This window comes from Myotis nattereri (assembly GCF_964212035.1).
Source record: "Myotis nattereri genome assembly, chromosome: 13".
Classification (NCBI taxonomy): domain Eukaryota; kingdom Metazoa; phylum Chordata; class Mammalia; order Chiroptera; family Vespertilionidae; genus Myotis; species Myotis nattereri.
The window spans coordinates 5,413,163-5,440,301 of record NC_138088.1 but is presented as its reverse complement, the minus strand read 5'-3'; the positions used below and the strand labels follow the sequence as shown (position 1 = coordinate 5,440,301).

Here is a 27,139-nt window from a genome sequence, read left to right as displayed (position 1 = left end):
GGTGGGTGAGCTGCAGGGGAGACGTGGGGCAGCCCCTCCCGGTCCTGCGCGGTGACTCCTGTGGACACTGACTGTCAGAGATCGTCCGTCCCAGGAGCCTGCCTTCCTGCGCCTGTGCCCTGCATCCGCAGCTCCCTGGCCGGCTGTGTCCGCCTTCCTGCGCCTGTGCCCTGCATCCCGCAGCTCCCTGGCCGGCTGTGTCCGCCTTCCTGCGCCTGTGCCCTGCATCCGCAGCTCCCTGGCCGGCTGTGTCCGCCTTCCTGCGCCTGTGCCCTGCATCCCGCAGCTCCCTGGCCGGCTGTGTCCGCCTTCCTGCGCCTGTGCCCTGCATCCGCAGCTCCCTGGCCGCTGTGTCCCTGCGCTGCAGGCACAGGGGGTCTCGTTCTCGGCCACAGCGACTTCGAGTCCAGCCAGCATCAACCTTTTTCTTTTGAATGTACTTCCCTCTGTTTTTAAGGTAAAAGACACTGCCGTGGTGTGGCAGGCTGAATGGCGACCCCCGCGATGTGTGACCTGACCCTGAGCCTGTGCGTGTTGCTTATATGGCAAAGGCACGCTGTGCTGTGATTATGCTAGGCGTCCCCGAGAGTGTCCGGGTGGGTCTGGCTTCTAAGAGGTGAGAGAGAAAATTAAAGCACATTGACCTTCAGGTCATGGCTCTCAGGGTGTTCACTTTGTTAACTCGATAGTAGAAACCATACAGGAGGGTGAACTGATTGACTGGTTTACACAATGAAGAATTTCTCTCCCCCCCTCCCCCCTCGGCTCCCAGCCCCTGCCCAGTGAGAGGTCTCTGATGTGTCCTCCTTCCTCCTTGCCCATGTGCAGCACTGACAGGGGCCAGAGCTTCTGCTGCCTCTGACCTCCAGTGACCAGATGGCACCTGGGGCCGCTGTGGTGTGGGCGGCCTGGTGCGCCTGCTCGTGCCGGGGGTGGGCAGGGAATGGGAGCCCTGAGCTGTGCGCTGGGCTGTGCGGGGCGAGGAGTGGCTCCTGTGAGAAGCAGCCCTGCTGGCAGCGGGAGGTGCTGGGCCTCCTGTGTCTCCTGGTTCTGCTGCAGAGGCGGCGCCGCCCGCCCGTGGCTCCCGGGCAGCCCAGTGGTCGCCCCGCACAATCCGGAAAGGCCGCTCCTGGGGGTCTAAGCAGGAGCCAAAGACACCAAGGAGGCGGGGCCTGAGTCTGGAGCGAGCGTTTTTTGGGGGGATTGGGAGTGTCTCTCACCCCCTGTTCCTGGTTCGGTCTTTTTCCTACACTTTGGCTCTGAGTTGAGTCCAAGAGACTTAGAGCCGGAAACGGAGAAGCCCGCGGCTGTAGCTGCGGGGCGCGGGTCTAACACTGTGAGAGCTGCTGGCCGGCGGGCGGCCTGGTGACAGCGGAGCGGCTGAACCAGGGACGGTGCCCCCGGAGGCAGCTCCCAGCCCGCAGCAGCGCCCGCCCAGGCCGGCAGCAAGGGGTCTAAGCAGCTTGGGGAGGCGGCTGGACATTTTTAAGAGATTCAAAAAATCCAAATTTTATGTGAAAAATTCTAAATGTTACACATCAGCAACTAATTAAATAAAATGAAACATGGGCTCCCACAGAGGCTCCCAAAGGAGCCCCGCCCCTGAGGCCTAGGGGGCAGGGAGGGTGGGCAGCCGCTCCTGCAGCTCCCGCCTGGAGCGCCCGGAGCGAAGGGCGCTGTGTCCCCGTGGAGGCCAGGGCCTTCCTCACCATCCTCCTTCCTTTTTCTCCGCAGACCTCTGTGGGGCCCTCAACGTGACCGTGTCCCCGGGGCCCGTGGCTGACTTCCTGGAGGGGGACAACGCCACTCTCCTCTGCCGCGTCTCCCAGAAGAGGTGGGGGAACAGCTTGCTGGCCGTGCGCTGGTTTTTCGGGCGCCCCGACTCCAAGGTGTCCTTGATGGTGCGGAGGAGCAAGCACGGGGCGGTGAAGTTCTACGGGAAGTTCCACAACAGCTCCTACCAGCAGCGGCTGCGCCTCCGGGAGCAGAGGCAGGGGAGGCGCCACAATTACTCGCTCTCTGTTCTGACCCTGCGGCCAGCGGATCAAGGGCACTATGTCTGCAAAGTCCAGGAAATCATCCAGCAAAGGAAAAGGTGGACGATCTTGTCCAACAGCTCCGCAGAGACAGAACTGAGAGGTAAGCAGTCCGCCTCCTGGAGAGGCGTGGGAACAGGTCCGCGGGCCTCTCAGGGCCAGGCAGGGCCTTGGGGACTCTGCTGGCCCATCTCAGCCTCAGGGCCTCGCCACAGGAGCCAGGCGGGGTCTCTCTGTGAGGCAGGTCTCGCTGTGGATGCGGCGCTGAGCTGTATGCAGACATGGAAGCAACGATAGGAAGGAGCCAGAGCCCGGCCCCGTGCAGCCCAGCCGCCCTCTGAGCACAGCCTCCTTCCCGTTTGAAGGATGGGGCTGGTGGACGCCTGGCCTGCGCTCAGGCCTGGCGGCGTGGCTGCTTTGGCCGTGGGCCAGGCTTCCCGGGGGGAGGCAGTAGTGGGAGGTCCCCGGTCAGCTCAGGCCTCGGGGCAGGGAGCCTGGTGGCTCTGATCAGTCCCCCAAAGGAACTGCTCCAAGGCTCAGGCTGCAGGGCTGCCGAGAAAGTCACGGACGGTGGGCAAAGGACAGCGTAGCCCTCCCCTCCGGAGACGGACGGGAGGTGTGGCCACATTCCGAACATTTTCGCTACCAAGTGCCATATTGGAGGGCTATCATGTTTTATCACACATGTTCTATTCAACGAGGCACCCACCACCATTTTAATAGACTTGGGTTGCTTTGAGTTTGTTCTCCGTAAAGCGCGTAGTCCCAAATACGAGAAAGAATCGGACTTTATTGTATACATGCAATAGTGTATCAGAGGCATTAGTGATGTTTTGATGAGCTTTTTTTCAAGGGATAAAACACAGTGTGAAAGGTGTTTGTAGTGCACGAACAAGGGATAGGTTAATGAGAATAGTTTACCTGGAGAGCCTTTGAGCAGCCCAACTTAGTCCTGAAACTTTGCTTATTGTACTGTTTTTAGGCACAGAAGGATATATTATCTAAAATGTTGAGCACTTTTTCTTTTTAAGCAAATTAATTCAAGAGAATAAATGATCTTAGTATAAATATATACTTTGGCACGGAAAGCAGAAAAATACCTCAGATGACCGAAGGCTGAGGGAACCCAGTCTGACTGCTTGGCTGGGAAGCGAGTCTGTGTGTTCGGTTTGGGGTCACAGTGCATTCTGGGCCACATCCGTCTCTCACAGCGAGGGCTCTGCCAGTCAGAGTAGAAACCAGGTTCCCCAGACTGTCAAACTACAGCAGGAAGGCCAGGGAGGGTGGGAGGGGAGGAGGGGGGTGGGTAAGAGATCAACCAAAGGACTTGTATGCATGCATATAAGCATAACCAATGGACATAAGACACTGGGGGGTAGGGGAGGCCAGGGGATTGTCAAGGGCGGGCGGAAAAAAAAGGAGACATGTAATACTCTTTGTAATACTTTAAGCAATAATAAAGAAAAAAAAGGTCCTTCAAAAAAAAAAAAAAATGAAGAAGTAAATGAAGCCCTAGCCAGTTTGGCTCAGTGGCTAGAGTGTTGGCCTGGGGACTGAAGGGTCTGATGTTTGATTCTGGCCAAGGGCACATGCCCGGGTTGCAGGCTTGATCCCCAGTGGGGGACGTGCAGGAGGCAGCCAATCAATGATTCTCTCTCATCATTGATTTTTCTGGCTCTCTTTCCCTATCCCTTCCTCTCTGAAATCAATAAAGACATATATATTTAAAAAAAAAAAGAAAAAAAAAGAAACCAAGTTCCCCACAGAACAGCTGGGGAGAGGGGAGAGCAGCCCTCTCCCTCCTTCATCTGAACCTACTTGGAGTGGCGAGGGTTCTCCCACAACAGCTGTGGGTGCGTGCTCCAAACCAGAGGCAGTTTGTAGGGATGCCCTGGAGTTGAAAAGCTGCCCCCTCTCCTCCTCCTCCCACTGTATTCCCTTCTCCTTTCCTCCGCCCCTCCACTGTCCTGGTCCTCCTCCCCTTCTCCAAAGCCCTCTCTCTTCTCACTCTTCTTCCCCTCCCATCCGCGGTGACTCCCCCTTCTCTCTCCCCTCCCCCTCCCCCTCCCTCCTCACTCACAGTCCCCTTTCTTCTTCCTCTTCCCTTGGTCTCTGTCTGGGCCTCAGGCCCCCGCCCCCGCGGCGCTCTCCGACCACGACCACGTGTTTCTAACTCTCCAGCAGCTGGGCCTCGCCCTGTCTGCCCTGCTTTGAGCTTCCTGTTCCCACGGTTCTGGGTTCCCCGTGGGTCCTCATGGTTCCTCAGCCTCTGGGCGGGTTTCTGGTGAGAAGTTAAAACCCTTAGGAAGCAATGCCTGCCCTTCTAGAAGGGTCCTCGTAAATCTTCACGCTAGGGGTCAGGGAGAGGTAACCCAAGGGGAGGCCTGGAAGCCATTCCTCGCTTAGGCCGGCGGGTCCGCAGGCTGTGGGTGCAGGCCTGCCAGGCTGCCGGGTGCAGGCGGACACAGGGCTGCGCCCAGCCTCCTGGGGTGCCTTCCCCAGGCCCACGCCTCGCTCATCGCCAGGGGCCTAGTTTTCCTGCATCTGCGCCTCACTGGTCCTTACATGGGAAACAAGATCGAAACAACACAATGGAAAGTCCTGTGGGCCAAGACGTCCAATCAGAATGTTAAATAGAGACGCTCAGAGGCGGTTCTGGATTGAGCGCCTTTGCCCTGGGCCCTGGAGCCCGCGCTTCCTAAATGCTCACTCTGCCCTCCTCCTCTTCATGGGCTTCTCCAGCCACTCGAGCCACTCGGGGGAGCTTTCCTGGGATCCTTTCTAACCCTATTCCCCGCCCCCCCACCCCCGTGCCCCTGCCCTGGACCGTGGGCTGTCCTTGCTGTGTTCCTCACTGAGGTTGGCCCTGTGAGCTCCCAGCCAGGCCCATGCGCGGCCTCTGCCTAGCGCGCCCTGCGACCCAGGCTGACTCATGCTGGTCCTTGGCACAGAGCAGGGTCAGACGCGAGCTGCCTCTTATTCCTCACCCTGATTTCCACATTCTGGTTGTTTTCTATTGCAAAAATAATGTAGCTGAATTAGAGAAAACATGGACAAATACGGAAATGACTTGCAGTATCTCCACCCGGCATAACTGAACATTTCATTGTAAATCCTTTCAGACATTTTTATGTAAATAAAAATTAAAAACCTAATTCCTCTCATTCCATAAATACCGTCTGGGGACTGGCTTTCCTCACATGACTAAACAGTGTGCACATCTTCCTGTGTTGTTAAATGTGCTGCCACGGCATCATGCTCATGGTGGAACAACGTTCCATAACGTGGATGGACCACAATGTAGCCCCCTCGTTACTGTTACTAACGTGGTTCTAATTCCTTGTCAGTAAATCTTCACTAATGTCCCTGTCCTTAGAATGAAGTCCCAGAGCCCTAGCTGGTTTGGCTTGGTGGATAGAGCGTCAGTCTGTGGACTGAGGGGTCCCGGGTTTGATTCTGGTCAAGGGCATGTACCTTGGTTTCGGGCACATCCCCAGTATGGGGTGTGCAGGAGGCAGCTGATTGATGTTTCTCTCTCATCGATGTTTCTGGCTTTCTATTTCTCACCCTTCCTTTCTGTAAAAAAATCAATAAAATATATTTTTAAAAAAAATAAAAGAATGAAGTCCCGGAAATAAGGTTGCAGGGGCCAGTGGTATACTCAATTTAAAGACGCATACAATTTAAAGCGTTGAATTGACGCTTTAAATGAGTTTTTATTCCCACCAGCATTGACAATGCCTTTTCCCATGGATTGGTCCTCATAATATATACTTTTTGGGGATGATGATGATGGTGATGAAGACTATGAATGCCTGGAACAATATCTGGTGTACAGCTGACTCTCAACAACTACTTGATGAATGAAGGACATGTGCTTGACTTGGTGGACAGTGCCACCCTCTCTGGGAGACCTCACCCCTCTTTGCCTTGGCCTATTCCAGTTGTACATCTTATTCAAGGTTCCTCCCCCATCCTTCCTCCCCCACGAGGCCTTCTTGGTATGTGCCAGCCTGTTGAGACCTCGTCCACCTATGGCATGTGTAGCTTATGTGTTTAGTGCTGCGTACACAACATAGTGTAGTCACACCAATGTTTTTTTGTAAGCTGCCGTGGCAGAGAGATGACATAAAAAAATACATGTAAAAGAATCAAACAAAGTCAAAGCCAAGATGTTAGGGTCTGTCTTTCCCCTCCTTGCGCCCTAACGCCCGGGCGGTGATCGTAGTCAGCGGTCTGGCATAGCTCCTTCGGGCCCTCTCCTGCTGGCGTTCATGCATACCCACACACACACAGTTTAACAGCTCCACACCTAATGCTGTAAGTGTCACTAGTGATGTTTATTGTATGTGCTTTTGTGTAATTGAGATCACATAGAGAGATAATACCAAACTACATCCATCATTCCCCAGGGACAAAAACTTAGGGAACTTCCAATATGTCATTAACGCCAGCAGTGTCTCAGGGAACATACTGGTATATGTGTCCAAGTGTTTCTGCTGGTTAGAGGGCTGCGTGGCCTAAGGCTTCCCGTAGGTAAATCTTTCATAAACGATGCCAAGATGCCCTCTGAAAGACGCAGCAGACTTACGCTCTGACCGTCATTACATGATAGCATCTATTTCCCTGAAGATTCAGTAACAGTGGATATTATTAATCTTTTCCATTATTTATCTCAGTAATGGGAAAATAGTATTTATTATTGTCTTAATTTCAATTATATTCAATACAATACAATTTAACTTAAAGTATTGTATTGAATTAGTAGTGAGGTTGTACATCTCTACATATGTTTATTGACTGTTTAAAAATGTTCTTCTGTGCGTTGCCTGTCCATAACCTGTGCCTGTTTTTCAATTGGTTGCTGTCTTCATCTATGTGTTTTGTTCTGATCGTTAATTTGTTAGCTGTTACATATGCTGCAAAATTGTTTTCCTATTTGTTACTTGCCTTTACACTTTTTTTGTTTTTGCCATATAAGACATTTTACATTTTCAGGATATTTATGCAAAGTTGCCATTTCTTTTCTTTATGGTATTCCTTTTTTCCAGGTGTATTTTTTAATTGAGATGTAATTTATTTTCCACAAATTGCACATGGTACCTTGGTTTTATATCTTATCTAGAAAAATGTTTTCCATCCCAATCTTATAAAACTGTTTTCCATATTTTCCTTTAATGTTTGTAAAGGATTAAAAGAAAGTATTACTCCTTTATCTATTTGGAATCCATTTTTATATAAGGTACTAGAGGCCCAGTGCACAAAATTCGTGCACTGGGGGGGGGGGTGTCCCTCAGCCCAGCCTGCATCCTTTCCAATCTGGGACCCCTCGGGGGATGTCCGACTGCCGGTTTAGGCCTGATCCCTGTGGGCTTAATTGCCTGCCTGCCTGATTGCACCTAACCGCTTCTGCCTGACAGCCTGATCACCCCCAACCACTCCCCTGCCAGCCTGATTGACGCCTAACTGCTCCCCTGCCAGCCCGATTGCCCCCAACTGCCCTCCCCTGCTGGCCTGGTCGCCCCTAACTGCCCTCCCCTGCTGGCCTGGTCGTCCCCAACTCCCTTCCCTGCAGGCCTGGTTGCCCCCAACTCCCTCTCCTGCAGGCCTGGTAGCCCCCAACTGTCCCCCATCCCCTGCCAGCCCAGTCGCCCCCAACTGCCCTCCCCTGCCAGCCATCTTGTGACCACATGGGAGTGGCCATCTTGTGCAAGGATGTTATGGCCAATTGGCATATTACCTCTTCATTATGTAGGATGAGTAGCTAATTTACTTTTTGTTTCTAAATGGCTATTCTGTTATTTCTACACTATCTATTGCTCAGATAAAATATCCCTATCTTGAAATGCCACATTTTATAAGCTAAATCTGTACATTTAAATGTAAACTTTAAATAAATGTCTTGCCTATTCTTATACATTTAATTTTTCCTTCAGGTGATTTTACCTATTTATAAAAATTATGTTAGGGTTTGATTTTATTAGGATTTAATTGACTTTTATAATTACCTTGGGTGGATGTATACATCTTATACATCTTTGTGATTTTTAAGGTTCCTATCCAGCCCTGTTGTGTTCCTTAAGTATCTATTTTTGTTGTTGTTAATCCTCACCCGAGGATATTTTTTCCATTGATTTTTAGAAAGGGTGGAAGGGATGGAGGTAGGGAGGGAGGGCAGGAGAGAGAGAGAGAGAGAGAGAGAGAGAGAGAGAGAGAGAGAGAGAGAGAGATGTGTCACATTGATTGGTTGCCTTCTGCCTGGGACTGGGATTCAAACCCTCAACCTTTTGGTCGGTGGGCTGACACTCTGAGCAAAACTGGCCAGGGCTAAAATATCTTTAAGTAAAGATTTCTTCATAAAAGTCTTAAACATTTTTATTGTGTTTATTTTATACTTTCATTAGGATCTATCCTTTCTCCTTACACATGCACACACAAACACACATATACCTCTTTTAAATTGGTTATTCCTGGTCCCTAGAAAAGTTCTTGACTTTTATTTGTAACATAATGAGTTGTCTTACTTTTTTGGATAAAGTTTTTTTCAGTTGCTTCTCAATGATACGTGCAAATGTATATCTCATTCATTTTTCTAACCTGATTCCATTGGCCGGTCCTCTTGCTGGAGCACTAGGAATTTTAACGTTAGCACTTGAGCCTCGACGTTGACCTTATTTGTCCCTGTCTAGCCCATACGCCACTGTTAGAGACTGTCAGTTACTTTACTAAAAAGCCAACTTTGAGGTGTCCATGACTTTTTCATGATTCCCACTAATAAATGTAACAGAAAAGCAGCTGGGTTTGGTGTCTCTTAGTAATATACCTTTTCCTTTTTCAATTTGTTGAAGTCCTTATTTAAACATCTATTCTGGCCCCATCTGTGTGGCTCAGTTGGTTGGGCATAGTCCTGTGCATGTTCCTTCTCTCCCCTTCCAGTCCTCTCTCTCTAAAACAAAATCAATAAAACATATTAAAAAATGTATTTTAAGGAAATGAGCTACTAAGCCATGAGAAGACATGAGGAAACGATGCCTCTCACTAGGTGAGAGGAGCCGATCTGGAAAAGCCACGCACCGTGTGATAGCAACACTATGGCCTCTAGCAAAGGAGAACTTTGGAGACAGTGGAAAGATGAGAGGTTGCCAGGGAGGTAGCGGGGGGCTGACTAGGTGGGGAGCACAGAGGGGCTCAGGGTGGTGAAGCACTCGGTGTGATACACGAGGTGGACACATGTCGTTGTACTTCTGTCCAAACCCACAGAGCCTACAACACCAAGAGCGGACCCCATGTCAGCTAGGGCTTCGGTGATAAGGATGTGTCGGGGTAGGGTCGCTGACTGTAACGGCTGCACCACTCTGGTGGCGAGGCTGATAACGGGGGAGGCCGAGTGGGGCATAGGGGAAGTCTCTGTGCCTTCCCTCAGTTTTGCTCAGAACCTAAAACTTCTCTAAAGTCTTAACAATAAGGACAATCCATTCTAGAAACCTGCCATAGATAGATGAAAATTCCTATAGCCTATAGTTTAAAACCGACTTTTCTCCTTTTTTTATTTTTTTAAATCAAGAAACTTGCGTGCCCCTAGTCCTTTGGCACTTGTTGCATTTCCAGGACGTCTCGCTTTTCCTTAGCTGGGTCCTGTTTGACCTGCAAACGATCATTTAAGGACGGTCACAAGTTCTGCTTCTCCGAGGACGGGAGGGAGAGCTGGCAGCGAGCCCACCTGCACAGGTCAGCCTGGGGAGGCTCGCTTGCCAGTTGAGTGAGTTAAACGGGCGAATATTATTGCAGAGCCACAACTCAGCGTGAGCGCTGATCACAGCCTAGCAGCTTAGCGTTGTCTGTGTATATTACTGGGGTCACGTCTGTTACTGGAACTCCAGTCCCGGTCACTTGTCCTTTGCTTTGCTCTTTGGGGTGGGAGAGGCAGGGATGCGTTACCAGGGGCATGCGGGGAATTGGGCATAACCGGCAGCTTGCCACAGCCTCGCTGCGGACCTCGCCGGGCGGCTCCAGAAGAAGCCCAGGGTAGGGGTTCTGTGCCTGTGACATGCTTCACCAACCACAGGCAGATTCAAACACCAGAGCCAAAGCCAAGACCAAGGCAACACAGCCACCCAGGCTCAGCAGCGCTGCTCGCTTTGCTTTGCTCTCTGTAATTTTGAGTTTTCCCCCAAATGGGGTTCATCTTAAGCATGTGTGGGTGATGGCCAAAAAAAATAGCAAATTATTGGGAAAAATTTACACCAGTGAATGAACTTGTGACCGCTTTTTCCTGGTGACACCCCTGAAAGTGTCTGGCTAAGAAATGCAGGCTGTATCAGTTTGTGGTACAGCCTAAGTTACCATTTTATGTTTTAACGGTGTACATTATTAAAATAGCCTGGAAAGTGGGGATTTTGAAGAGTGAGGAAGTATTAAATTGGAGTTTATCTGCAAACCATGTGCAGTATGTGTGAGATTGTGGGGGGAGGGCTCCCGGCTGTAAGGTGACTGGTGCTGGTTGGCACAAAATGAAGTGGCCATTAATGAAGAATGAGCATATATGAGCCTGCAGGTGACAGTGACATGGTGCTTGGCTTGTTTGAGAGAAGCTGCGATGCCAGATGAGCTTGTCAGAGTCACTGTTATCACACAAAGTAGAAGAGAGGGCAAAGGATGCTACAGTGTCCTCACTTGCTGTGCCAGGCGGTGTCGCCGAGCAAGAAGCCCAGCCTGCAGAGAAAATGGACCGACGCGTCCTAAGGGACACATGGCGGGAGCCTCTGGAGAGGTTTCCAGGGGAAGCCAGGAGGGTCAGTGTTGGGTTTATTTCATTTAATTGTTTTATCAATGACATTGAAAAAGGAGCACACTGCACCCTAATGAACGTTACAGAAAATACAAAATTGGCAAATGTTCTTAATGTCAGCGAGGAATGAAACATAATAAAAATGAATCCAGGGAGGTAAGACATACAGGCAGGAAATAACAGAATGAGATTCAATTTGGAAAATGGCAAAGCAAGATGTTTGGGGGAAACGGCCGCGGGCCCTGTTGGGTAGTCAAGGGGAGGCTCGGCTGTCCCCGGGAGGGACTTCGGCGGCGATGGCGCTGACTAGATGTGCGTCTGCAATGCGATATGGCAGCACGGCAGCCTGTCGTTTCCGTCCTCGTGCGAATTGTCCTGGTGTCCCTGAGAAGGAAGATGGTTGTGTCATGTGTCCTGTGCTGGTGAGACTATAATGCAGACGACACAGTCCTTTTGGGAACCTCATTTCCAGAAAGATAGATTCAAACTACAGAAGAGGGGAAAGATGATAAGGAAGCGAGTGGCAGCCTTCGGAGACATGGTAAGTTCAGCCGAGGAGCTGTGCTGGGCTCAGGGAAGAAATTGTGTTGGAGATAATATTGGCTGCAGGGCTCAGCAGTGCCTGGTGGATTCTCTCTCCCCCTCACTCAGTGGGCATCTACTGAGCCTGCTCTGCGCTAGGCCCTCGTATGCTGGAAACTTGGGGACACATGCCTGGGATCTCTCCACAGGGGTGGCAGATACACACAGACATGATGTTAGAGTGTAAGTGCAATGATAAGGGAGCAAACGGGGCCTTGTGGGAGCCGTCCTCCTGGGATGAGGGAGAAGGCAGTGCTTCTGCTGACACTGGGATTCAGGGGGGCATGGGGCGGAAAGCGAGGCCCTACAGCAGTGGGTCAGGGCCCCTGCAGCCTAAGCTGGGAGCCAGGGGCAGCGAGAGCTGAGTAGGGGAAAGAGGCAGGCCTGGTGGTGGAAGAGCTTGGACCCAATGTAAGGGATTTACACTTGACTTTGTAGGGCAGTAGTCTCACCTGTGCCTCCTGATGAGCATCGGCAGGACCACTGCTGACAGGAGGACCCCAGGCCTCGCCAGGAGAGACTGGCCGGTCTGGGGTGGAATTGGAATATTGAACACGCAGTCCAGGTGATTGGATCACTGGGAAGTTTGAGGATTCCCTGCATTAGGCCCTAGGGAGCCTGGGAAGCATCTAGAGCCTTTTGCTGGATCCGTCTGTTGGCTGCTTGGGACGTGGATTTCGAGGAGCAGACTAGAGGGTGAGGAGGGAGTGTCTTTTGTAGTTGTTCAGCCTTGAAGATGGAAGGCTAAACTCAGAAGTAGAAGTGGAGAGGCAGTGAGAGGTCAAATGAGGAGACTTCAGAAGTGGCTGGATGTGGGCAAGGGAGAGAGATTGGGGGGCTCCCAGGGGTCTAACTCAGTAAGTGCATGCAGGGCGGTGCCCACAGCTGACAGAGGGACAGCGTGGGATAGACCGCTCCGCAGGGGGGGGTGGGGTTCAGGGTTCAGAGTGACATGGTGGCAGGCCATGCTGCACGATGGCAGGTACGTGGAGGCGATGATCTGGCCACCCTGGCTGGTGGGCCCTGATTTCTAAGTCAGACAGGTGAAGCCAGTGGGTGGGTGAAACCCCCGGTGGGCGGGGGCCAAGGATGGTGTCTTGGGAAATACCAACGTTCGGGGCAGCAGGAGGAGCCAGCTTGGCTTGGGCTCTGGAATGGGCTCCTCCAGGCCAGCCTGTTGCTGTCTAGAGAAGGCCAGTGTCCTCAGTGGAAGAGCAGTGCTGACAGGTGAGGCTGCAGCAGCTCTTCCCAGGATCCGGAGGTCAGTGTGCACATGGTACGGAAAGGTGAGTGTGCACACAGTCCAGAGAGTGAGTATGCATGCAATCCAGAGGAGGTCAGTGTGCACATGGTACGGAAAGGTGAGTGTGCACACAGTCCAGAGGAGTGAGTGTGCATGCAATCCAGAGGAGGTCAGTGTGCACATGGTACAGAAAGGTGAGTGTGCACACAGTCCAGAGGAGTGAGTGTGCACGCAATCCAGAGGAGTGAGTGTGCATGCAATCCAGAGGAGGTCAGTGTGCACGGGGTCCAGAAAGGTGAGTGTGCACACAGTCCAGAGGAGTGAGTGTGCATGCAATCCAGAGGAGTGAGTGTGCATGGGTCTGGAGGGGTGAGTGTGCACGTGGTCTGGAGGAGGTCAGTGTGCACGTGGTCTGGAGGGGTGAGTGTGCACGTGGTCTGGAGGGGTGAGTGTGCCCGTGGTCTGGAGGAGGTCAGTGTGCACGTGGTCTGGAGGGGTGAGTGTGCACGTGGTCTGGAGGAGTGAGTGTGCACATGGTCTGGAGGAGGTCAGTGTGCACGTGGTCTGGAGGGATGAGTGTGCACGTGGTCTGGAGGAGTGAGTGTGCACGTGGTCTGGAGGGGTGAATGTACACGTTGTCTGGAGGGGTGAGTGTGCATGTGGTCTGGAGGGGTGAGTGTGCACGTGGTCTGGGGGGGTGAGTGTGCATGTGGTCTGGAGGGGTGAGTGTGCACGTGGTCTGGAGGAGGTCAGTGTGCATGTGGTCCGGAGGAGCGCGGTTCTGGGCTGGAAGGAGGCGTACCCACTTCCACAGCAGTTGCCCAGGAGCCCTGTGCCCTCTGCTCCAGTGACAACCATTCCGAGGTAACCACTTGTCGCTCAGTCATCATGAGCAGGTGAGCTGCAGGGGAACCCACCAGCCCCAGGAATGGCGGGAGGTCTGAGTGTCTGTAGCCGTGGCTGAGGCACAGCAGGCCTAGTGCTGGGAGACAAGGCAGTTGGGGTGGAAATGGAGGGAGGGTGAGCAGACATTTGGGTGTTTTCCAATAGGAGACAAAGTTGCTCACAGGACCTGTTCTCGGGTGACTTGTTTATTTTGGGGGTGTCCCCTGTTTTGATTGACGATATAATAGATAGATAGTGCAGACCTGTCCACATGTTCTTGGTTCTTTATGGCCTTAAACCAAAAGAAGTAGCTAGGGGTTTTGCTTTTTCATGTAGTACTGGAGGGCCTGATGCATGAAATTCGTGCAAGGGCCTTGGCCCCGACCGGCTGCCCCCACGGCCGGGGGCCTCTGACACCTCTGCCGCCTCTGCCAACTCTGCCGCCTCTGCCGCGGTCCCTGCCCACTGCAGCTTTGTCCAGAAGGAAGGACGTTCGGCCTAATTAGCATATTACGCTTTTATTATTATAGATTTCTGTCCTAGAATCTGCAAGCTTGATACGTCCCCAGAGACTGAGGTGAGCTGTTCTCTTTTGGGTGAATTTCAATATCACTTTCCTGTTTTAAATATTTTTTTTCTGTTTTCTTCTTTTTTTTAATTGACTTTTAGAAAGAGTGGAAGGGAGAGAGAGAGATAGAAACATTGACGAGAAACATTGACTGGCTGCCTCCTGCACACCCTGCACTGGGGGTCAAGCCCACAGCCTGGGCATGTGCGTGGGTCGATGCTCAACCACTGAGCCACACCAGCTGGGCCCAAAGTCACTTTTGAAATGAGGCGAAGATTTGATCTGTAGAGGGCCCACACCTCTCCAATAAGTGCAAAATAATGTTTCACTAGTGATGGTAATTTTTTTGCAATTAATGATACTTTCGGAAGACATTCATTGTCCCTGCTGCTGCCAAGGCACGTCTGCCCCCGCGTTTGTTCCCCACACTCAGGGTTGGCAGGTCACTGCTGTGCCTCTGTTTTGTGCAGTTAATAGATTAGCTGCCTCTTCCCATCACCGGGACATCAGGGTCCCGTTGCCTCCACAGGCCCTCACCACCTCTGTCCCTGTCCCCGCAGCCAGGCACTTCTGGTTGTGTGTTGTCTCTGCTCTTCAGTAATCCCTCCATCTCCCTTTTGGCCCCTGCTCCCACACAGTGGGGGCCTCACAGCCTGTATGCCTTCTCCGTCCTGCCTGCTATCCCTGTGATGGCCACACGTGTCCTGCGCGGACACTGATCTGGCCTGGTCCCTCCCAGGACATGCAGGTCCTGTTCTAAACCAGAGGGCAGCTGGGTGGGGATGGGAGGGAGCCTGAGGGCTCCCTGTGGAAGGCAGGCTCCAGGAGCCACGTGGTCTTTGCCGTCACTGAGGGTTTAGATGGACCAGTTTTAGGCACTGAGCCTGAGGCTGGCCCGGCCCTCTCCCCAGGAAGCACAACCTCCGGGGTGCACAAGAGTGACCTGGCCATGCCGTTCATTTTTGGCTTCTGCTGTTAGGGCATCAGCAGCTTCGAGTCCCCAGACGTCATGAAAAAATCACCCTCCGTGGGCCGTCAGCCAGCCGCCCCCAGACTCAGATGCAGTCTGCGCCGGGAAGTGGAGCCGCTCCCTCTCGGTGACAGAGCTGTGATGGGAGCGATTGGCACAGGCTCACTCCTGCAGTCGCGTCAGCTTCCCATCTAACCCACACAGCACAGTCCAGTGAGCCAAACTGCTGTTTGACTTAGGATCATCTAAGTCATCTCTAAATGTGAGGAGTCCACCAAGCAAGTGGAAGTGTGTTACCTAGAAGCACCTGGGGGCAAAGATGAAAGTATAACGTAAAGTGAGAGGGGACTTAGTCATTGGATCTCAAAGTGCTACCACCGGGAACCAATGTTTCAAGTTTCAGTGGAAGAAATGAAATAATTCCTTTTTCTCCGGAGACATGGAAGAGATAATTAGGGATGAGATTAAGTAAGCATTGAGTGCTACTTCTTAATTAAACAAGCACACATCATGATATTTAAAGTGTCAACAGGTCCGGATGCTCAAAGGGAACACATTGACAACTGGAGTGTAATTTAAACACCACGTGAAACAATTCTTCATTGTACCTACGCTCATTCCGACAGCCACGGTCTGGGCATTGAAGAGACTGAAAATGCAAACCGAGCAGATGTGTAATCTGCCCGATTGATTCCCACTCTCCCGGGCCCCAGCCTCACAGTCTAGGGGAGGAGACGTGTGTAGATGTGGGGATAGATCTGATAGACAGAGTCGAGGTGGCTAATAAAAACGAGAGTGCAAGGGGGCCACACACGAAGGTCACTCTGGCGTGGGAGTAAGAGAGACAGGATATTCTTGGGGAGGATATGACAGTGCACCTGGGAGGCTGTGGGCTTCTGCTGGGGCTTCAGGTGACAGTGAGCGGCCATGCTGTATCAGGAGACCAAATAGCCTGAGCAAAGGTGTGGGCTGGGGAGGAGAGGAGTTTGCAAATGATTTGATGGCGTTGGGTGCATGTTTGTGGTCGGCCTGGGCCAGGGTGGACAGTGATGAAAGGAACGGTTGGCATGTGGGCCTGGCCAGGGAGTTACTCCCGAGACCGTGCTGGGTTCTCCCTGCCTGCATCCTCACACCGACAGCACACGGAGCGCCACAGTTCCTTTGGGTAGAAGAATGAATGCGTGAGCTAAACCCTCCGGTAGAATGCTCTTTTAATTAATAGCAACAAGGAGTGGGAGGTGATAGCAAGCAAAAATACAGACCGATCCTGGAGTCGGCCAGTATTTGGAGAGGGCCAGTTACCAAGCCCTAAGTTTCAAAGTTCCTTAACGGCTGTTCGGGGACGCGCGGCCTGTATTCTGTAGCTGATTGCGTGTCCAACAGCCTTGTTGCCGTGGGAAGTCTGTTAATATGTCTTCTGTTTGCTCTTTGGGTTTGTGTTTTAGAATTTGTCTTAGAGTGAATGCAAAAGGAGAGAAGGGCTTGAAATAGACAGCGCTCGGGCGTTTCCGTTCCTCATCGCTGCCCATCAGAGCGGCCGGCCGTCCTCACTCACAGGCTTTGTTCGAGCCCCAGGAGAGGCGGCCTCTGGCCTGTGTCTCAGAGGCGCGGGAGGGAGCCCAGGCACCAGGCAAACCTCTGCGCCGGAGCAGGGTCTGTCCCGGCCGCGGCTGCCTTCCCTGGGATGCCGTCCCAGCTACACATGGTGGGGCAGCCACATGCAGTTCTTCCTCGGGAACCATCACTGAATAAGAAGGGCCAGTGAACTGAGAATATCAAGTTTTAAAATTTGGAGCAAAGTTTCTGACTCTATTTTATTTAAGGGTCTTTCCTTGTGCATATTTCATACCACCAACCTCTTCCGGTGCCTGTAGATTTTTCTCTCCCATTGATCTGTGGAAAATGCTGCCTGGGGAAACTGAGGCAGGGTGGTGTCTGCTCTCCAGATTTGCACACCCTGAGTGCAACGTAGCAAGGTCTACACCAGGGGCCCGGCCTTCCCTTCTCCTTTGAACATGAAGAGCTAAGGAAACCTCTGTGTGAGGTTTGAGGGCTCCCTCCCCCCATTCTGTAGGAAACTGAGAACTCCTAGGCCATAAACTCAGTCACACCAGACCCAAAGCATCAGGGCCCAGGCCAGGCCGTCGTTGGGAGGCGGCCTCGGTGGCCTGTGAGCAGGGCTGCCAGGGGAGGGGCTGGCGGGGAGAATGGGGCTTCATCTCCCAGAATATGATGACGTTGTGGCCCAGCACCTCGACCCACAACACGGCACAATGTTCACTCCGTTCATTCCTTCTTTTATTTATTTTTTATTTTTTAAAATATATTTTATTGGTTTTTCTACAGAGAGGAAGGGAGAGGGATAGAGGGTTAGACACATCGATGAGAGAGAAACATCAATCAGCTGCCTCCTGCACACCCCCTACTGGGTACATGCCCACAACCAAGGTACATGCCCCTGACCGGAATTGAACCTGGGACCCTTCAATCTACAGGCTGATGCTCTATCCACTGAGCCAAACTGGTCAGGGCTCATTCCTTCTTTTAAAGAAACTCTGACTTGTTCCGGGCCAGGAAGGAGTCGAGGGAGTGAAGAAAGTACAGCCCCTTCCCTTCAGCTGCGAGGCAGGTAAGGAACAAGAGAACCCGGTCAGCGGGGAGGTGGCGGGAAGTGTCAGAGGCCCTTGGAGGAAGGCCTCTGGACTCAGAGCCTCCGGCCCCACTGGAGGCAGCACCTGGCAGACACACCATCCTCAGACTCGCTGCGGAGGCGTTGCTGTTGAAGGGCCCGTCTGGGTCCTTTGTAAACACACTTGTGAGATTGGCTTAGTCCTGAGGTTTGTTCTTGGTCTTGTTTTCCTCGATTAAATTGAAGAGGTTGGTCTAATTTCCTGTCCTGGATGCTGCCCTAGGCCGGAAGGGAGATTGGGGCGCAGGCCTGACTCCTCAAGACTTGAATTCCCTCCCCCGCGTCTCTGTGGACTGGACACCCACTTTCACTAGGAGCGTGCGTGGGAGCGGGGCTTCTCCGCACGGGGCGGGCCCGGATTAGGGATCAGACTTTGGCGAAGGTGTGCCCCTGCCACGCGATGCTGAGCTCTCCCCGGATTGGATTTCTCCCACCAGAAGCTCAGCGTGACGCCTGGAGATCTCCGTGTTACAGGAGTCCCGGTGAATCCTCCTGCCGCTGGATTCTAGGACGTGAGGCTCTGAGCACTAAGTGAAGGCAGGGCCTGTACAGTCAAGGCCTGGGGATCTGGAGAGCACTTATCAGCCGGCGCCGAGGCAGAGCCACATGGAGGCGTGCCCCCCCACCCCCACCCCGAAGGTCTCCCCCAGCGCGTCCTCTGCCCCTGTGGCCACATCCTCTGCCTGTGCCAGGGCCCCTGCACACCCTTTCCACCGACGCCTGCGGCTTTCTGTGTGGGAAGGTGCCGCTTACTCTGATGTAACCTGTAGATGCCATGTGAACGTCTCTAGTGGTAGGATCTTTATTACAGGAACAGGTGGGAGAGCACAGGAGAGGGGCCTCTGAACCTCGTCAGCCATCTGTCCAATGGGAGCTTCAGTCCCTCCCGCAGGTCTGGGAAGGCGTCAGTGTCCTCACGGAGCCGAGCCCAGGAAGGGGCCGGACCACGGGACTGTCGCCTCAGCCTGTGAAACTGCCCCCCGGGGAGTCGGCATCCTGTTCCTCTTAGGAGCGAAGGCTCCTGTTGCACAGCGCAGAGCGATGGCTTCCCTCACGGGGCTGCTGCCTCCAGACGCCAGCAGATAGGATCTGGGTGTCTCGGGGCCTCTGCCCTGCATTCTCCCAGGCTGTTTGATCCTGAGCCACTTTCAAGCAGTTCTTTCCAAAGGACCAAGGCCCGGTGTCTGTCACAGCATGTCCTGCTCTCGGGGAGGGCCCAGGACGGCCTGCAGCTCAGTCACCTGGGCCCCCCGCCCCGAGGGCAGGGTGCTGTGCCCCTGGGTGCCGGGTCTGCAGGGAATGACGGAGCGGTCCGTAGGCCAGGGATGATGACCTTCTGAGCGCTCTTCACTCCCCTCTCCACCCTGAGCCCGTGCACTTCATACACGGGTGTAGGAGTCACACAAAGCCGAGTGGCCACTCTGCTCCTGGTAAAGCTGCTTTGAGGAAAGGGCTTGATGCTGAGGCCGAACGGCTCCCTTCTGCTCCCTGACCTGTTGCACTGCGTCCTCCCCGTCTTGTGCAGCTGCACCCGTCGAGCGAGGTGGGCCGCTGCTTGTCCGCTACCAAGCCCTGGTGCCCTGTCAGCCTGGCTGGATCCCCCTCCCTCTCCCCTCCGTGTGCCCTCGTGGTGTGTGGACTCGGACAGGTGGCTTGACAATGGACCAAGATTGTTATGCGGAACCTTGGGAAAATCTCGGAGACTCTGCTGAGTTTATGTGAAGATTTTCTTTCTTGGAACAGATAAGACTCCGGCCATGGTGTTGATCAGTTGCTCTGCGAACCCATAAGGCAGCTGCACTGGGGAGGTGCACCCAGAGCCCCTGCTCCGAGTCCCAGCTCGCTGGCCCTTGCAGCACCTGTCCCCACACGCCAGCGAGGGGGCCCGGGCCTCCTGTCCCACGTAAGGCAAAGGGAATTAAAGTTGGACTAAATCAGGGGTCCATAATTATTGAAAAGAAAAAAAGAAAAAAGATGAATAAGCAAAGATCTGAAGGCACTTGGCTTTGCTGGAATGGTCACAGCCTGTTCGGGCTGCAGACAGTGAGCCACACGACAGGGAGCTCCGTCCATGGCCATTTGAACAGCGGGGGAGTCACACTCGAGGCCGACAGCATGGGGCAGGCAGGCGTAGGTGTGGGAATTAGAGGGGGATGAACTGAACGTCCCCGCCTTGGAGACCCGGTGTCCTTGTGGACACAGAGGGCTCGTGAGGTCTCAGGCGCTGTTCTGAGCACGTCACATGTACTGATCCCTGTGCTACCCACACTTACCCTGAGGTGGGGGCTCCTGGTCAGCCCTGCATAACAAGTGAGGAACTGAGGCACCGGCAGTTAAGTGACTTGCCCAAAGTCACACAACCAGCAAATGGCAACTTAACGTTTCAACCCAGTCTGCGTCCGTTTATCGTGAACTTTAAATGCCTGTGATTCACCAGGGACTCTGGGTTGAAAGCAGGTGCTGTCCAGCAGATCTGGGCTGGCACTCGAGTGGTCCTGCACTCCTGACCAGCCCCATGGCACCTGCTGCTGGTCCTGGAGCCACTCGCAGTGGGGAGGCTCTGGTGTGGTGGGCTCACCTGGTGCTGGAAACATAAGCATACAGTGGTTCTCAACCTTCCTAATGCCGCGACCCTTTAATACAGTTCCTCATGTTGTGGTGACCCCCAACCATAAAATTATTTTCGTTGCTACTTCATAACTGTAATGTTGCTACTGTTACGAATCGTAATGTAAATATCTGATATGCAGGATGTATTTTCAGGGGTCGTGACCCACAGGTTGAGAACCGCTGATAGGATCTGCTTCTCTTTCTCACTTCTGTATTGTGTTCATTCAGACTCTGTGGTGAGCCTGGCCCTGGTTAATTAGTTGAAGCTGTGAAAACCCATGCACATAATTCAGGAGAGAGGAGGGGTAATTTGTGAGCACCCAGCTCCAGAGGCAAGGACAGCAAAGACAACACATCAGCCCTCTGGGGATGCAAGGTGCCGTCCAGACCCAGCCTCTCAGCCCCGCAGGCCTCTCCCTCCCTCCGTTCCTGTGCAGGGTCTGTCTTCATTCTGTTCTGCTTGCCCGTTTTCCACACACAGCTGCCTGCCCCAAAGTCCACGATTTCTTCCAGCCCGAGGGTCCACAGCAACCTTACGCGCGCTTTCTTAGTTTAAATTCTTGAAGGGCGGGATCTGATTGTTTGCTCTCACAGTCAGCGAGTGCAGATGCTGTGAGTGGAGCAATGAGGCAAGAAGGCTGGTAGACAGATTGTCTGACATGTCTAATACCGTGCAGGACCAAGTACCCACTGAGTCCACGCCTGGGTGCCTCCTTGGTGGGGCCATTAGAGGGAAATAGATTGTTTATTTACTCGGCCTCTGCCAGCTGCCAGGCGTGTGCCCAGGGATGGGGATATGCAGGTGGAGATACGGCTCTGGTGTCAGGGAATTCAGGTTCTAATGGGAAAGGAGTTCTTCTCCAGAACTATAGGCTAACTTACAGCAGACCCGGCCCTCCTCTGAGAACAATTAGAAAAGCGGGGAAAAGCTGCATTTTAGCTTTGCTAATTACATATTTATATTCTGTAAATACATTTGTATTACATAATTACACATTATCTCTGTGTACATATATCTCAGCTACCCTTATTGTTCTCTGAAAGACAACATAGATAGATGATAGATGATAGATAGATGATAGATAGATAGATAGATAGATAGATAGATAGATGATAGGTGATAGCTATATGATAGATAGATGATACATTCTTTTTATTCAGGTCCTAGATCTCTTCTCCAGAGCTCTTCAGTTTGGTGGCCATGGACCACATATGCTATATAAAGTTAAGTTAATGGAAACGAAATACAGTCACAAATTCTGCTTCTTGGCCAGGTGGACTGTGTGTGCAGCACAGGGACACCATGTCCATCACCTTGGAAAATTCTATTGGACAATATTTCAGTTCCCTGGCACCTTGTGTTTTTTGGTTGGGTTAATTTTTAGATTTTTATTTCAGACTAGAGGCCCAATGCATGAAATTTGTGCAAGAGTAGGCCTTCCTTCCCCCGGCTGCCTGCACCGGCTTCCCTCTGGCACCCGGGACCCGGGCTTCCCTTGCAACCCTGGCTTCATCTGGTCATCTGGAAGGTCATCCAGAAGGATGTCCGGTCTAAGTAGCATATTATGCTTTTATTATTATAGATAGAATTACCCCTGTGCATGGGACTTTCTGTGGTTCAGACTCCTTAATTTAGTACGATGGTCAGATTTAATAGTGTGACTCAGCTCCGTTCCCATGCCTGTCCAGAGCAGGCCCAGCAAAGTCAGCGGCCGAAAGCAAACAGGGCGACTCAATCCAACACCAGGTCCTGCTGCTCCGTGGGTGTCCTGCATGGAGGACGGGGCTCAGAGCGCGGACCCCAGTCACCACGTGACCTCGGGCGTCTCTGTCTTGAGATGCCAGATGGTAAAAGCATACTGTGTTGGTTCTTGGAATACCCACTGGGGAATCTGTTTTGCGAGAATATGGGGCAGTGGGACTTCTACTGAACCGCATCCCAGCTTTGGCGTTTATTGGCTTTTAAACAGACAACATCTCTCAGTGGTTATGCGCGAGCCCTGGCGCCTCTCTGTGGCCCGTGCGTCGTGGCCGGTAGCTGTGGTTCTGCACAGGCGAAGATGACTGTAAGGGTCCGGGGTGCCGTCCGGCCTGGTTTCGGGCTTCGGGGCGGGCGGGCCGTAGCTGCTCTGCTCACGCTGTGCTGTGTCGTTTTGTCTTACAGTGATTCCCCTCAAAGCTTCTGAAGACTCATCCTTCGGGAAGACGGGGACGTGGGCATTTTTTGCAGGTAAAGCTTGCGTTCTGTTTTGTTATAAGATCTACCGCACCTTAAGGTGAGAGGGAAGGAATAGAACAGGAAGAAAGGACCCTAACTTCTTAGATTTGCCACAATATCACGTTTTCTCGCCCTAAACTTACTCAAGAGTAGGACGGGAATTCTGGTGGTGCCAAGGGTTTAGGAAATGTGGAGGTGGAAGCTCCAGGCTGCATCGTTTGGGGCTTTGTTTTGCTCCAGAATTCCTACTCTCACGTGATATTAGGGAAGGATCTTCGGGCAAAACAAAAATGGCAAATACATCCACTGCGACTAGTTCTTTCTCAGGTTCATAGGAGTCTGGGATCTGGAAACAGCTTGAAATCTGAAGCAAGTGCTTTTTGACCCATTTGGAGCTGCAGGGGTCGTTGGAAGCACTGATGCCTGCACCCGATTTGCAGAGGTTCTGACGAGCTGGAAGGGCTTGAGAGCACAGCTGCTTCCCGCACAGCCAGGCCTTCGAGCAGTGGCTCCCGAGCTGGTCACAGGCCCGCAACCCACACCAGCATCCCCGGGAGCCCTTATGGATGCCCTTTGGCAGGCACTGCCCTTGCTCACAGAACCAGGAACTTGGTGGTTCTGAGGCAGCTCCACCTGGAGCCTTGGGGCAGGACCTGAGCAGGAGGCAGCTGGGCCTCCCCAGGGACATTGGCCAACAGGTGGATACGGTGTTGGTGCCACAACTAGCATTTTGGTGCTACTGGCATCTCTTGGGTAGAGGCCAAGGATGCTGCCAAACAGCCTACAGTGCCCAGGCCGGCTTCCCACAGCAAAGCATTTTCTGCCCTCAACGCCACGCCTGCCAAGGCTGAGGAGCCGGGCCTCGAAGGCAGGAAAGCCACAGCAGTGACCACCGAGCTGAGGGCGTTGACCATAAGCACTGAGGGACTGTGCTTGTCGGCTCCCAGGCAGGGCCTCTGTCAGCATTAACCCGAGTCCTGCTAAGAGCTGGTTGGGACATGGTGAGGGGTCACTCATGTGCAGCAGGCACGGATAGATGGGAGTGACCTTGTCACAAGGATCCCAGGAGAGTGTGCCCTGGGGCCTCACCATCCCCTTCAGGTAGCTCACCAGGTGTGCTGGGAGCAAAGCTTGCCCTGGGGGAAGCCGTGGGAGCGAGATACAAGCAGTGGGTCAGGCTGGCGTTTCTCTCTCTCCCTCTCCCTCTAAAGTTGATAACGACTTCTTTCAAAAGCACTTTTCCTTTTGGGAAAGTGCAACCATAATTATGCACCTTGCTTGCCGACCGTAAGGTGTCACTCAGGTAGGCCATTAGGGTGATTGTTGCCTTTCGAAGTCACAGATACTGTTTCCCTGGTTGCGCTTCGCTCCAACAGTGATGCTTTGTCTTCCCCGCTCTGCTTCTGCATGTTTGCAGCTGCCTTTTTCTTTATTTATGACCTCCAGCCAAATAATCTCCGATTTCCTCCCTTAGCCTTTCATTCAGTGAAGGTCTGTTCATTAGCAAACGTGAAAGTGACTTGACTCCTCGGAAGATGAGGCAGCAGGAAAAGCGGTCGACTTTCGCCAGCTTCTGTGGCCAGGACGGTGATGGGTGGGAGGCCCGGGAGGCCCTAAGGCAGGTCGCTGGCCGCGGAGACAGAGGGAGCCTGCTCTGCCACCAGGTCACAGTCTCCTGGGGGTCTGGGAGCAGTAACGCAGACTCCATGCCCCCCTGAGAATCTGATTACAAGTTCAGGAAGAGATCAGAGAATGTGCGGTGTGTCAGGGCTCCCGCTGTTTCCAGGACCGGGACGATGTACTTGGAAGGACTGTAGCGTGTAGTCCCCCGCGCCTTGCAGCGCGATCAGCATCTCTGAGACACTCTGTGGGTAATAGCGCTTTGCAGTCCACGTGTGGCTACAGAGTGTCAGGGTTACTCTCGGATTAGCTCTCTGCAGTGCAGGCAGCCCAGCAGGCCCTCTCTTCTCGGCACAGAAACAGAGGTCCGCTGGGAAAGGCGGCCCTGGCCTTCCCACCCTGAGGAATGCCGCAGGCAGCTGTTTCCGTGGCACCTTCCCCTGGGATTTCGGCATCCGTTTCTCTGGGCTTTGCTTTTTTAACCCAGGCGCAGCGTTGGGGAGGTCAGGGGTACAGTTGCAATTCCCCGGCGCCTGATCCCAGGCCTTTGCCCTTTTGTTCCTGGATGGGAGAGCTACAGTGGGGCCTGCCGGCGGCCATCCGTCCTCCGGGGCTTGGCGGGGCCTGGCTGTGCACCCGCAGCACAAAAAGGCATTGTCAGGCCTCTCACGAGATGCTGTTGCTCAGATTTCACAGGCTGGGCAAACAGTGGCAGAGTACACAGCCCCCTCCACAGAGCTGCCATCTCCCCGGCCTTGGCGTTGGCTCTGGAAATGGAGAGGACTGGCATCCACTTCCCAGATTCAGTGGTTCGGGAGAGTTGGGTTCCTTGCCTGAGCTGAGGGGTGCTGGGCTCACCAGGTTTCAAAGCAGCTCTGCATACCCAGGCAGCCTCGGGTTGCCCAGCAACAGGTGCTGTCTGCCTTCTGGGGGCCACTCCGCAGGCCTGTGTGGCCTGGCTTTCTGGGAGGACGGGAGCGGGCATGCAACCCTGTGCACCATTTCAGCCTCCCTACGGGGCGATCATCTCTCCAGCCTGCTGTCCCCACCATCTGCTTCAGGGAGGCCTGGGCCGGGGCCGTGTTCTGCATGGTGGCTTGCAATTGAGCCTAAAAGTAGCACTGGTGACTCTGGAAGTGCAATGGCAGAAGGCAAAAATGCAGATGAATTTGGGGAATGTAACAGGATTTTTGGAATTATTTGAGTGTGCAGGTCAATGGGGTACCTTGAAAGCAAATCCCAGATGTAGTGAAGCCACAGGCGTTTTGCTCCGTTTGGAGCTGAAGGCTGGGATTCAGTCTGGACAAGCATTGTTTGGCCTGGGCTGTTCTAAGACCTCTGAGCAGCCTCTGTAGCCAGGGAGGTGATTCCGTAAGGGTTGAAGGAGTGGGGCCGGGAGGCCAGCCTGAGCGCGCTGCCTGGGCCCGAGCGGCCTGCCTGCCCGGTCACAGCTTTGCCCCAGCTGCCCTGGGACCCGTGGCAGCTGTGGCCCTGGCTCACAGGGCTCAGGGCTGGGTCTTGGTTCGCATAGTCTTTATGCAGCAGGAGGAAAGCTTGGAACAGAGGAAAACACGAGAACTTTGGGGTGATGGCTGCTGCCCAACCTGGGGAAGCTCAGTGTTTTGGCTTCTCTCCTCCTGCGAGGCCACACGTTTTAAGGTGCACACAGCTTCAAGGGCACAGTAGCGTGCAGGCGGTCACCAGAGCCTGTGGGGCCTCACCGGCTGCTGGTGCCTGCTGGCCGGAGGGCCTGTGTGCTTGGCGGGTAGCGGAGCCTTCCAGGCTGGCCTGATGTTTTATGATCTGTATCTGTAGCTGCCTGTGGAGAGCCCCCATTGTGCCATGTTGAGGAGGCTGTGATCTGAAACCCTAACATGGGCCTCTTGGAGCCCCTCGCCTCCTGCCAGAGCAGAGTGGCCACCGATGTCTACCGTATGCTCTGGGGACACTGTGGTACTGTCTCACCGTGGCCTTGTCCTTCCGTGGTTTCTGCAGTCCCAGAACCAAGGGCAGAGTTCAGATGCAGAGGTGGGCTGTGCATGGGGGTGCCTGCTCCAGCAGCACACAGTAGGACAGCTTCTCTCCATCTGAGAATGACACTGAGACCACATTTTCCTTGCCTTCTGGTCCAGGGGCCACCTCTCCAGAATCCCTATGAGGCAGATGTGTCTACCTGGCCCACATCTGTCTGCCTGGCACTGTGCCCACACTGTTCCCCATCCCTTTGTCCCAGACTCGGCTCTGCAGCCTGTTCCCAGTGAGTCTGCTCCATGGTGTAAAATCCAGGACTGTGCCCTGGTCAGTGTGGCTCAGTTGGGCATACTAGAGGCAACCAATCAATGTTTCTCTCTCCCATCGATGTCTTTCTCCCTTTCTCCCTCCCTCCCTTCCTTCCTTCCTTCCTTCCTTCCTTCCTTCCTTCCTTCCTTCCTCTCCCGTTCTCTCTCTCTCTCTCTCTCTCTCTCTCTCTCTCTCTCTCTCTCTCCTCTCCCTCTCCCTCTCTCACTCCCTCCCTCTCTCTCTCCCTCCCTCCCTTCTTCCTTCTCTAAAACCCCGGGTGAGGATGAACAACCAAAAACCAGCCAGGACTGTGACATAACCCCGCACTCTGGCCGGCCGCATCCTGTCCAGCTTCCTGCCCGGGACCTCTGCTCTGTCCCTCGGGGCCTCATTATTTTAAATGGAGGCCACGCCTCCCTCCTCACTGGCCACTCCGGATGCTCCACCATATTAACCACAGAGCCACCCATCGGAGCTGCTTTAATTTTGGTCCTAGGAGGGAGTTTTCTCTGTTCTGCCTCAAACTCCTCACATACCCCTGAACTCCTGACCCCTGTAACCTGCTCTGCGCCCCCATCCCCCTGCGTAGCTTCCCCGGGACCCGGGACTGGCCGGTCCCAGTGGCTTCCTGGTGGGGAGGCCAGCGGGCG

The 27,139-nt window shown here is 53.5% G+C and overlaps 1 protein-coding gene across 2 annotated transcripts in view; it reads left to right on the top strand.

The window, feature by feature from the left end:
- The window catches only part of VSTM4 (V-set and transmembrane domain containing 4), a 103,052-nt gene that overhangs the window by 6,444 nt on the left and 69,469 nt on the right, over window positions 1-27,139 (top strand). For both annotated transcript variants that reach the window (XM_081105198.1, XM_081105199.1), the window contains exons 2-3: window positions 1,735-2,139; window positions 22,536-22,601. In XM_081105198.1, coding sequence (XP_080961324.1) covers window positions 1,735-2,139; window positions 22,536-22,601 — 471 coding nt within the window. The remainder of the gene's footprint in view (window positions 1-1,734; window positions 2,140-22,535; window positions 22,602-27,139) is intronic.